Source organism: Anomaloglossus baeobatrachus, chromosome 8 (genome assembly GCF_048569485.1).
Source record: "Anomaloglossus baeobatrachus isolate aAnoBae1 chromosome 8, aAnoBae1.hap1, whole genome shotgun sequence".
NCBI lineage: Eukaryota > Metazoa > Chordata > Amphibia > Anura > Aromobatidae > Anomaloglossus > Anomaloglossus baeobatrachus.
This window is the reverse complement of record NC_134360.1, coordinates 23473377-23486655: the sequence shown is the minus strand read 5'-3', so window position 1 is coordinate 23486655 and position 13279 is coordinate 23473377. Positions and strand designations below refer to the sequence as shown.

At 44.0% G+C, this 13279-nt stretch overlaps 1 protein-coding gene across 1 annotated transcript in view; it reads left to right on the top strand.

Annotated features, from left to right (window-relative positions):
• The window catches only part of LOC142249092 (cadherin-related family member 3-like), a 59140-nt gene that overhangs the window by 23937 nt on the left and 21924 nt on the right, over positions 1-13279 (top strand). Inside the window, exons 5-10 of the mRNA XM_075320686.1 lie at positions 4672-4772; positions 7271-7375; positions 7595-7785; positions 8802-8979; positions 10907-11069; positions 12254-12344. Coding sequence (XP_075176801.1) covers positions 4672-4772; positions 7271-7375; positions 7595-7785; positions 8802-8979; positions 10907-11069; positions 12254-12344 — 829 coding nt within the window. The remainder of the gene's footprint in view (positions 1-4671; positions 4773-7270; positions 7376-7594; positions 7786-8801; positions 8980-10906; positions 11070-12253; positions 12345-13279) is intronic.

Below are 13279 nucleotides of genomic sequence, written 5' to 3'. Positions count from 1 at the left end.
AGGAACTGGCAGTATCAGTATATATGCATCAGATGAGAATAACATGAAACAATCTCACCCATATCAAGTAGCTTGGGGTACATCAGGGTTTCCTCTGTGTGGGTTCTTCCATATTCATGTTGTTACTGACCCTACACATCCCTAGGGAAAATCACTTCCCCTGGCACCCACAAGCTTCTGCCCTAACAAGGGCAGACCACAACTAACCCTCACTTTATAACCCTATACCGTTCCTAGCCTTGTCCCGACAGGTTTCATCGTATAGGAATCATCAGGGGACTCCGGTATTATGGTAAAGGTCAGAGGTCTTATGCCCAAGCTCCCAAAAGACACAATGGAACCAGAGCATCAAAATACGAGGGTATATAAAAGGTAGCAAGAAAGCCAGATAAGGGCCAATGAATCCACTCACCAATGGTGCTCCAGGATTCCAGGTGGATCCAAATCAGCCATTCAATGCCATAAGCACAATCAAGTGATGAAATCCATCCACATGTCAAGCGCATGGTCCGTGGAACGCAAGCAGCGTGCGTTCCACGCCAATCTCCATCCAGAAATAAGAAACACATCCGGGTATCGCGTCACAGCAAACCGGAAGTGCGGTGCACACGGGGCGGGACAATACTATGCATTACTGCGCAGGCTCCAACTCCGGAGCGCAGATTCCCCACTTAGACAACAGAGCAGGAGATAGAGTGAGTGGGAGGGACGCTGCTGCGTCACACTGCGCATGCTCCATTTGTGGAGCACAGACGCTGCAATGCATTAGTAAAGCGGAGGAGACGTAAGCGATGGGAGTAACTGAAACGTCACATACCCATTCAGCAAGTGATCACGTGTCCAAAGGGGTGTAGCTGGCAAATAACACTGGATAACACACGCTAGAGAGCGTGGACAGGCACACAAGGAGGAAAGCCTCCATGGCCAAATCACCTCCAGCTCCTAGATCAAATCCGGGTCCCACACTGCGGGAGCAACGAGTCACCTCCAGCAGTTGACATAACAAATCATGCAACAGCTTATATAGAGAAGGTGTACCAACACAGCTCTCACAGATTAACCAGACAATGTCCACAGCTTTACACCCTACATAAGGGATCACTGCATAGGACTATTTTTTATAAAGTATTGGTTATAATGCATGGACCATGCGAGACATTAATAAAGAATAGATGAAATAATATGCTCATGGTGGACCAACCTGGTTCCCAGACCACCACTGTTTCATAAAAGACCCATATTGGAGTTTATGCGTAATAAAGATCTATTCCGTCATGCACTCTTTAGAAATAGTTCTGTAGCAGTGGTTTCCTAGTAGCTATTTTACCATGAAGGCCTGCTGCACAAAGTCTCCTCTTAACAGTTGTTCTAGAGATGTGTCTGCTGCTAGAACTCTGTGTGGCATTGACCTGGTCTCTAATCTGAGCTGCTGTTAACCTGCGATTTCTGAGGCTGGTCACTTGGATAAACTTATCCTCCGCAGCAGAGGTGACTCTTGCTCTTCCTTTCCTGGGGCAGTCCTCATGTGAGCCAGTTTCTTTGTAGCGGTGATGGTTTTTACCACTGCACTTGGGGACACTTTCAAAGTTTTCCCAATTTTTCGGACTGACTGACCTTCATTTCTTAAAGTAATGATGGCCACTCGTTTTTCTTTACTTAGCTGCTTTTTTCTTGCCATAATACAAATTCTAACAGTCTATTCAGTAGGACTATCAGCTGTGTATCCACCAGACTTCTGCACAACACAACTGATGGTCCCAACCCCATTTATAAGGCAAGAAATCCCACTTATTAAACCTGACAGGGCACACCTGTGAAGTGAAAACCATTTCCGGTGACTACCTCTTGAAGCTCATCAACAGAATGCCAAGAGTGTGCAAAGCCGTAATCAAAGCAAAAGGCAGCTACTTTGACCTAGAATATAAGACATATTTTCAGTTGTTTCACACTTTTTTGTTAAGTATTTCATTCCACATGTGATAATTCATAGTTTTGATGCCTTCAATGTGAATCTACAATTTTAAGAATCATGAAAATAAAGAAAACTCTTTGAATGAGAAGGTGTGTCCAAACCTTTGGTCTGTACTGTATATCTAATATATAAAGCTGAGTATGTGTGCATGTATGTAAGTGTGTATGTCTGCTAATGGAATTTGCACCGTCGCATTTACAATCACGAAATGTTGCACAGACACACCATGTGACTCAGGGAACGTCATAGACTATGTTTTCATGGTAAAAAAAATAAACCCCGCGCTTTCCAGTTACTCTCCAAAAAACCTGCCTCCATTAAAGTCAATAGAGCTGCGAGCCACAGGTTAATAATAGCAGCTGTGATTGGTTGTTATAGGAATGAAAGAGATTCATAAGTATAACAAGCTTATGTGTGAGGTAATAATATGTCGGTGGGGAGACGGATAGAGACAGACAGACATAGGCACAGACAGAATAAGAGGCAGACAGGGAAAGAGACAGACAGATAGAGAGACAGGGAAAGAGACAGACAGATAAAGAGACAGGGAAAGAGACAGAGGCAGACAGACACAGACAAGGAAAGAGAAAGGCACAGACAGGGAAAGAGACAGACAGGGAAAGAGACAGAGAGACAGACAGACAAAGAGACAGAGGCAGACGGACAGAGAAAGAGATAGGCACAGACAGACAGGAAAAGAGACAGACAGAGACAGACGGGGAAAGAGATAGAGAGAGACAGACACAGAGATAGAGAGAGACACATAGAGATAGAGAGACACAAACAGACACAGACAGACACAGAGACAGCACACTTACTGTTCAGATATAGACCCGCTGCACACTTCTTGTAGTGACAAAGACCCACTGCATATTTCCTTTAGAGACAAACACCCACTGCATAGTTGCTGTAGAGACAAAGACCCACTGCATACTTGCTGTAGCTACAAAGACCCATTGCATACTTGCTGTAGAGGCAAAGACCCACCACACGCTTTCTGTATAGACAAAAACCCACAGCACACTTTCTGTAGAGACAAAGATCCAAAACACACTTCCTACAGAAACAAAGGCCCACCGCACACTTCCAGTAGAGACAAAGATCCACCATACACTTCTTATAGAGACAAACACCCACTGCATACTTGCTGTAGAGACAAAGACCCACTGCATACTTGCTATAGAGACAAAGATCCACTGCATACTTTGTGTAGAGACAAAGACCCAGTGCATACTTGCTGTAGAGACAAAGACCCACTGCACACTTGCTGTAGAGACAAAGACCGACCACACACTTCCTATAGAGATAAAGACTCGGCGCATAATTCCTATAGAGGCAAAATCTCCCCGCACACTTCCTCTAGAGACAAAGACCCACTGCATACTTGCTGTAGCAACAAAAACCCACCGCACACTTCCTATAGAGACATAGACCCTCCGCACACTTCCTGTAGAGACATAGACCCTCCGCACACTTCCTGTAGTGACATAGACCCTCCGCACACTTCCTGTAGCGACATAGACCCTCCGCACACTTCCTGTAGTGACATAGACCCTCCACACGCTTCCTGTAGAGACATAGACCCTCCGCACACTTCCTGTAGCGACATAGACCCTCCGCACACTTCCTGTAGTGACATAGACCCTCCGCACGCTTCCTGTAGAGACATAGACCCTCCGCACACTTCCTATAGAGACATAGACCCTCCTCACACTTCCTGTAGAGACATAGACCCTCCGCACACTTCCTGTAGAGACATAGACCCTCTGCACACTTCCTGTAGAGACATAGACCCGCCGCACACTTCCTGTATACATGCCACAGATGAATTTCACTTGACAACAGACAGTGAATGGAAATTTAGATCGAAGGGAGACAACTGCACTCAAAAATGCATAAAAAACACGATAAAAAAGCAGTGTTTGCACAGAGCCTAAAGGTAAAATGACCACTTAAAGGGATTTATTAACCACATCGATAAAAGGCGGCGTCACACACGACGATATATCGTGCGATCACATTAGCGATCGCACCCGCCCCCGTCGTTTGTGCGTCACAGGCAATTAGTTGCCCGTGGCGCACAAAATCGTTAACCCCGTCACACGTACTTACCACCCTAACAACGTCGCTGTGGGCGGCGAACAGCCTCTTCCTGAAGGGGGAGGGACGTTCAGCGTCACAGCGACATCACACAGCGGCCGCCCAATAGAAGCAAAGGGGCGGAGATGAGCGGGACATAACATCCCGCCTACCTCTGTCCTTCCGCATTGCCGGCGGCCGCAGGTAAGCTGCAGGTCATCGTTCCCGAGGTGTCACACGTAGCGATGTGCGCTGCCTCGGGAACGACGAACAACCTGCGTCCTCTACAATCAATGATATTTTAAAAAGGAACGACGTGTCAACGATGGACGATAAGGTCAGTATTTTCCATCGTTAACAGTCGTTCCTTGCTGTCACACCCAACGACGTCGCTAACGATGCCAGATGTGCGTCACGGAATCCGTGACCCCGGCGATATATCGTTAGATCCGTCGTTGCGTGTGACGCCGCCTAAACTGTTGTTAGAGTAGATCATCAGTATCAGATTGATGGGGGTCTTGCATTCGGGGCTCCTAATTTTTGGCTGTTACCTGCTGATCTTTATGGCATTTTTCACATTGTTTATCATCTTTTATTGTCACTGTTTGCTCTGTTTCCAGTACTCTGTCACAATATCTCCTGGAAATGCAGGATTTCAGATTGACAACACAGGAACCATTATCACCACCGAAATGTTTGATTATGAAAGTACTACTAAAAGGTAAATGTTGTGGGACATTTTTTCTCTCAATCTCTCTCAAAATGAACTTTTTGAGGAATACACAGATCATAGTAATATACATTATACTAAACACATCCAAACACTAAAGACGCCTGTGATGCTTGACACTATGTGGCACAGTGTGGTGTTAGTCACTAGGTGGCACTAGATACTACTTGCATGCAGTGTGAATGGAGAGGTAATCAAACAAGCCGGGATCAGGAACCAGGAGGACACGACAGGACACAGGGAGTAGGCAGAGGTGAGATCAAGATACAGGCTGAGGGAAAGGATTCAGGCGAGTACATATAGGATACAGGTAGCAGGAGGAGCCGAGGTCAGGAGAAAGTCTGAGGTCAGAAACCAGGAGGTATCGGCAAAGTCAGGGGGGCAGGCAGAGCAGAGTCAACTACAGTCTAGGATCGAGAAGCCAAGATTAGAATTGTACACAAACAGAAGCCAAGAGCACTTACTGCGGAACCAGAAAAAATGACTGGCGACGTTCCGGACAAGCATGCTCCCAAATAATGCAGAGCAATCACCTGGAGCAAGGAGCATGTGAGAAAGTCCCTCCTAGCACCAGCATAGGACTGAGAAACAACCTGTCCACCGAAGCTCAAGACAAACAGCAGAGCATCTAATCCTGCCAAACGCTCTGCGCGAGAGAACAGGCAAGTACTGGCTTTGCAGTAGAGCATGGCAAAATATCACAGAGCACAAGATGCTTTGCACATCGGAACTGTGACAATGCCCCTGTGCAAGAACAATATATGGGCACTTTGCAGTCCAGAAGCTCATCTGTTGTGAATACGTTTTCCAGTTTGGGGCTCCCTCTTGTGGTCAGTGCTGGCGGTGCAATTGATGTGTGGAATGAAAGCCACACACCTGTGGAGGACTGGCAATCAGGGTCAGATTGGGCTATTTAACTGAGTAGTTTTCTCTTGTTACTTGCCGGTGGTCAATGTCTCCTGTGTGTTAAGGACATTCTGTAACCAGCTCTGCTAACTACCAGAACTCCTCTCAGATAAGTTGCCTTTGTACCTCTGCTGTTTGTTTTCCACTTTCTTGTTGTTTTTTCTGCTGTAATACTAAGGCTTGATTCCTATTTTGTCTGTGTGGAGTTCTTGGTGGAATGGGATTATTCCCTGCTGGGAGTGTCTGTATACTTAGTTCCATGATTCTGCAAGGTATTGTGGTTGTCGTGCTTGGTATTAATTCAGTCCCTCATCTATATTAGTGTTTTTGGATTCTAGTAACATCAGAGTGCTGATACAGTGGGGGAGAGGTTGTGTGACCTCAGGATTTTTCCATATCAGAAGTGCTGGTATATATTAGGGTTTTTACGGCTGCAGACAGTTGCTCTTTCCTATCCTTTCCTATAAAGATAGTTTGCGCCTCACCTTTGCTGAATATTTCTTTTCTGGCTTTGTATTGTGTTTTTATATATCACTGTAGCCTTTACGTGTGGGGGGGCTATCTATCTATCTTTGGAGACTGCTCCGAGGCAGATTAGCTTTTCTTATATCTCTATCTGTGAGATTATTTACTTCTCCGGCTGTGTCGAGGCGCCAGGTCATCTTACCCTCGTCCCACGGCTACTTCTAGTTGTGTGTCAGAATTAGATCTGCAATCTGTTAAGTTTCCAGCCACTCTGTTACCTTTTTGGGATTCCACATTTTTTGATCCGCCTCGGTCCCTGAATCATAACACTCATCATAATGCACAATTTCACCGGCTTTGGAGGTAAAAATGGGCCCCCTGACCTCTTGGGCCCCTGTGCGGCTTCACAGGGCTGCAGCAATGTGATGTCCTCTCCTGTGTCCAAACCTGTAATACAGCATTTCGCCAGCAGTGGTCACTGCAGAGGTAATGTATGGCCATTCACAGATCAATTCGGAGATCATATTTAGAAACTGAACTTCCCACCAATCAACAATTGCAAAGCTGTCTAACTAATTTTAAAGTTTGCAACAACATTATATATTAGAGGATTGCTGTATGAGAATCAGAAAGCAAATTATGCGGAGGCTGTATTGGTTAGAGGTACATGGTATTGTATTCTTACAGATAAAGAGCTCCTATCACTTCCCATCAATATGGATTTTTTTTTTAACCTGATGCAAATGCCGCTGTTCTCCTGAATCCTGCGTTGTTTTTCTTTTTTTCCTGCGCCTCTCCGTTCCTGAGATATGGCCTTCTTTTACCTAGTCTTTTTAGCCAACTGGGTGGAGTTTAAGACCACGCCCACTTTGCTTAAGTGTAGATTTACATACAAGGAAAAAGGGGTCATATCTCAGGAACTGAGAGGCGCAGAAACAAAAGAAAAACATTGATGGATTCAGGAGAACAGCGGCGTTTATATCAGGTGAAAAAAATACATATTGGATAAATTAAAAATGTCAGGTCCTCTTCAATGCTAGAGCTAGAACTAAATTGCTGATACAAAATGTGATACAATGTAATACAATAATGCTCTATGTGTTATTTTTTCCATGCAGCTATACTATTACAGTTATTATAAGTGACGGTTCTCTTAGAAACACCGCAAAAATAATGGTCCACATCACAAACGTGAATGACAACGACCCTTCCCTGACTTGTGTGTAAGTAATTGCATTAATTAAATTTGCCTACAGAGGCGCACAGCAATGCAATAATCTGTAACAAGACTTGTGTTACTGCTATCTGCTTATGTAGCAGATTCGCCTCGTATCCTGTTTGACACCCGAACCCAGGAGTGACGGCTTCCTCTGCACCCCCCTTTATATACACCCCTGAGATCAATGATGAAGAAGTAACTTTATAATATTGGCTTTTATTAGATTTTACAGTATTACAACTGCTGGCACTACCACCCAGACACGAACCTCCGGGAATACGGTGACCATGCAACTGAATGAGGAGCTTCCAACGGGACGGACGGTGAGCACCTGCACGGGCGCCGACGCCGACCAGATGAACGACCTCGTTTTCCTACTGGACCCCGGAAATCCTTATTTTTCTATTAGCAAAGGTGAATTCTGCTATTAAAAGACAAAAAAATACCCCTATCCGGCAAGTTTTTTTGACACTTAGTATTGTGTCAAGTTTAAGAAATAAGATTTATTTTTTCTAGAAACGGCACCAATCTTTTGCATGGGCCGTGTCTGAAATTGCAGCCTATCCCCATTAAAGTGAACGGGATTGAGCTACAATATTAGACAGACCCCATTAGGCAAAGGTGTTGAGGTTTCTGGAGGAAAAATAAATCACTGTTTTATACAATCATTATCCATCCCTTTAATTTATAAGTTTGTCACACTGTACTAAGGGAGACGCTGAAACTACAAGTAGTGTATCTTCAAAGTGCAGTTAGTAAGCAAACCACCAGAGGGCAATAGAGTGGTCAGTAATCCAAATCAGCAGCAAGAGATTTCGTCAATAGCACAGGGATAATCAAATCGTGGTCAGGTGATAGCCGAGGGTCGGAAGCCGGGAAGTCACGTATGTTACAAAGGGGAGAGATGGAGCTGAAGTTAGGAACAAGGATACAGGTCAGATGCCGGGAAGTCCAAGTAAAAACAAGGGAGGAGGACAAACAGGTCGGGACCAGTATAAGACAGACAGGGAAGGGTACACGCTAGTCAGGGACCAGGACAGACGGATGAACGGAGGAGAGTACGGGTCACAACAAGGTAGCTGGGAGGCAGGACAGATCAGGTAACTCACCAGAGCCAGTAACACACGCTGCAGAGCATAAACTATCACTGGCACTGAACCGGAGGTGCAGCACCAGGATATAGTGTCCCAGAAACTGGAGTGAGGCAGAGAGGAGTTAACCCCTGACATGACCAGGCCAGAGCTGGGCGAAATAATCAAACCACAGCAGCAGATACAGACCTGGATCATGATAAAGTTCCTGCTATTTGTAAATTGATCAACTATTACATGAATGGATAATAATTTTGAAAGGGAATGATTATGGGGTGTACTTACTTTCTCCAAAATACTTGGAAATATGTGCCATTTAGAAATATTTCTATTTAACAGAGACGGGAACGGTGGTGATTATTTCCAGGATGGACAGCGAAGCCTCTGGGTTTGTTAGTGCGCAGTCCTACACCGTGAAAGTGTGCGACCGAGACAATAAGTGTTCATCAATCCTAGCAACTGCAAATATTCTTCCGATTAATGACAATCCTCCATTCTGCGATTCTTATATGTACAGGTGACTATCTATCTATCTATCTATCTATCTATCTATCTATCTAGGGTTCAAATCTTCCCATGTTTGCCTGAGTTACCTTTTCGTTCCCTGGTTTCTTTTTAAACTCCAAAGACATACTGATAAGGAATCTAGTTCGTGAAACCCAGTGAGGAACGAGATGCTAATATCTGTAAAGTGCCACAGTATATGGGGACGCTACACCGTGGGTGAAATACATATTAAACATGTCACCAATTTTCTAAGTAAATATATTTCTAAAGGTCTTATCACAAAGGTGCCACACAAGAAACATCTCATGATGGGTAAAACCAGTGAGCTGTCTTAAAACCATCACAATCTTTTTGTTAGAAAACATACTGCTGGCATTGGTTACAAAAGAATTTCTAAACTACTGAAGGATCCAGTGAGCACTGCTGGAGCCATAATCTGGAAGTTAAAGAACATCATTTCACCATAAGCCAGCCACGACCAGGAGCTCCCCGCAATATTTCACACAGAGGAGTGAAAGAAATTATCAGAAGAGTTTGCCAAGGACCACCTGTGGAAAACTATAGAAAGAACTGAAATCAGCAGGGACAATTGTTTCAAAGAAAACAGTAAATAATGCACTCCCCCTCCATGGCTTGTATGAATGCTCCTGTATGCACTCTCACCACGCAGGACTCCATTACTGAACAAAAATCAGGTTCAGTCATGTTTAAAGTTTGCTCAACAACATTTAGACAAAACTGTATAATACTGCAGAATATAGTCTAGTCAGATGAGACCAACATTGAATTATTTAGAGGCCATGATATTAAACTTATGAAATTGAACTCTTTGGAGGACAAAATACACACCATGTTTGGAGGTCTAAAGGCAAATCACCCCAAGAGCACCATCACCAGTGAAGTGTGGAGGTGGGAACATCATGGTATGGGGCTGATTTTCAGCATACAGCACTGGCAAACTTCATTCAGTTGAAGGAAGGATGAATGGACAAATGTACCGAGACATTTCTGATAAAAAATCCCAGGATGATGAAGATGAAATGAGGGCAGACATTTCAGCAATCAATGATCCAAAACACACGGCCAAGGAAACTCTCAATTTTTTTCAGATAAAGAGAATAAATCTGTTGGCATGGCCAAGCCGATCACCAGAGCTGAATCCAATAAAAAATGTATGGAAGGAACTAAAGCTCCGAGTTCATAAAAGGAGCCGGGATCTGCAGGATGTTAAGAGTGTGTGTGTGGAAGAATGGGCCAACAGCCACCTGAGCAATGCAGGCGAATAGTGTATCCATACAGCATGTGAGGAGTGTGTGTAAGATCGGGCCAAAATCCACCTGAGCAACGCAGGCGAATAGTGTCTCCATACAGGATGTGAGGAGTGTGTGTAAGATCGGGCCAAAATCCACCTGAGCAACGCAGTTGAATAGTGTCTCCATACAGGATGTGAGGAGTGTGTGTGTGTGGACGAATGGGTCAAAATCCACTTGAGCAACGCAGGCGACTAGGGTCTCCATACAGGATGTGGGGAGTGTGTGTGCAGAAGAATGGGCCAAAATCCCACCTGAGCAATGCAGGCGACTAGTGTCTCCATACAGGAGGCTTCTGGAAGCTTCATCACCAACAAACGCTTTTGTATGAAGTATTACATACATTTCAGTAATGTGTTCAATATATTTTCCCTGTGTCATTTCTCATTATTACACATAATTTAAGGTCATCTATAGTTTGATTTCTTTGCCCGTGTGGATTGGATGGATTGTTACTGACATCTGGTGAGAAATTCATGTGAATAGCAGCTTTAAAAATATAATTACTTCAAAATTTGTTGACGTGTTCAATACTTACTTCATCTGCTGTATAAGCAAAGCATAAGAAACAATCTGTCTATTTTAATACGGATTTATCCATCCTCTTATACCTGTCTATATATTTAGTTTTGTAGAACCAGAGCCCATTACAAAGGACACCACAGTCGCAATTGTCAATTGTCATGACCCAGACGTCCCTCCAAATCCTCTCGTCTACAGACCCCATTCTGGTCCATTGGGTGTGGATAAATTATTCCAGCAGGCGGCAAACAATTCTCCAGTTATACAAGTAGGTGCAAAAGCGGATTTTTATTTTGTTCGGTTTTTAAGACCCATTTCCATGGGCAACACTGGAGACTTTTATGTAAACAGGGAAGGATTCCTTGTTCAGGGTCCTCCTCTTTTTACTAATGTGGAGAGCGGTTCCAAAGAGCAACTCTTGGGAAGACTTGTCCTGTCCGGCACTACACGGGAAAACCATTGACTTCAATAATTACTCTGTGATCGGGCTGTAGGAAACTTAAAGGAGTTGTCCCCTACTTTTACATTGATGGCTTGTCCTTAGGATAGGTCATCAATGTGTGATCAACCTCGGTCCGACACAGGGCTACCCCACCAATCAGCTGTTCTCAGTACCGGCGGCTGGAAATGCTATGTTCCGGAGCTGCACATCCACCTCCTATTGATTTCAATGTTCAGTACTCGGCTGTTGTATAATGTCCTCCATGCTGCTGTGTAATGTCCTCCATTCTGCTGTAAAATGTCCTCCATGCTGCTGCTGCTGTATAATGTCCTCTATGCTAAGGCTGTATAATGTCCTCCATTCTGCTGAATAATGTCCTCCATTCTGCTGAATAATGTCCTCAATGCTGCTGTATAATATCCTCCATGGTGCTGTATAATGTCCTCCATGCTGCTGTATAATGTCCTCCATGCTGCTGTATAATGTCCTCCATGCTGCTGAATAGTGTCCTCTATTCTGCTGTATGATGTCCTCCATGCTGCTGTATAATGTCCTCCATTCTTCTGTATAATGTCCTCCATGCTGCTGTATAATGTCCTCTATTCTGCTGTATAATGTCCTCCATTCTGCTGTATAATGTCCTCTATGCTGCTGTATAATGTCCTCCATGCTGCTGTATAATGTCCTCCATTCTGCTGTATAATGTCCTCTATTCTGCTGTATAATGTCCTCCATGCTGCTGTATAATGTCCTCCATGCTGCTGTATAATGTCCTCCATGCTGCTGTATAATGTCCTCCATGCTGCTGTATAATGTCTTCCATGCTGCTGTATAATGTCCTCCATGCTGCTGTATAATGTCTTCCATGTTGCTGTATAATGTCCTCCATGCTGCTGCTTCTGCTTCCGAACATAGACTACAGAAAGGCAGGAGAACAGGAGTCCATTTTATCTGTGTTTGCTGTGTATCGCTCAGGTATTTTTCTTTTCTTTTTTTCATCATATTACTAGGTAAGCCGTAATCTTGTGTATGACACTGATCCACTCACCACCTATGAAATTATGTTATCAGTATCAGACTCGCCGGATGCATCACACACTGGTAAATATTCTGTAAATACACGTGTTTTCCAGATCTCTGCTTGCCATCCTTTAAAGAGGTTGGCCACTACTTTTATATTGATGGCTTATCCTTAGGATAGATCATCAATGTCTGAATGGCCTATGCATTAGCCTTAACTTGCTGAAACTTGACTAATCCTATGAGCGGACCCTGACGTAATGGAGATCAGAGGACAGAAATCCTAGATCCAGATACCAGTGGGGAAAACACAGCTTCAACATGACATCCAGAGCAATGCTGATACCCGTTATACTAGTCATGGTCCATGGGCCCCATCATGGCGCGTACAAGATGCATCTGATAACCCAAGTGCTACGTAGCTCCAAGGGTGAAGCTGTTTCTCCTTACTGGGATTGAACTAATATGGTGTATAAAAAATATCAACATAAAGAGGAATGAAAATCCTCCAAAAATTAAGCATTTACTTACAGCAAAGATGGACAGAAGTTGTTAACCACCCAGGCCAAAAACTTATACTCTAGCAGGATGCAGCTGAACCCCCACTAAGTGGAGGCATCACAGGTGCAGGAGGAGCAAATCACTCACACACTTCCAAAACATGGAGGGGGTGATTGCTAGATGATAAAACTGCACACTTAGTGGGGATTTAGCTGCATCCTGCTAGAGTATTAGTTTTTGGCCTGGGCGGTTTACAACTTCTGCCCATCTTTGCTGTAAGTATATACAGTATGATGTATACAAGAGAATTCCTGCTGTTTGATCAATGTCGGCTTCTCTGCAGAGAATAACACTTGTTGCAGATGTTTTTCACATTCGTGTATTCTGTGATACAGGATATCTTCAAGGAAGAATCAATATCTACCAGTCGTGTCTGATGTTCTGGGATACTTCACAATGCTTTGATGGATACCTTTTGATTATGACGAATATTGCAATTGAACTGAAGGCTCTAC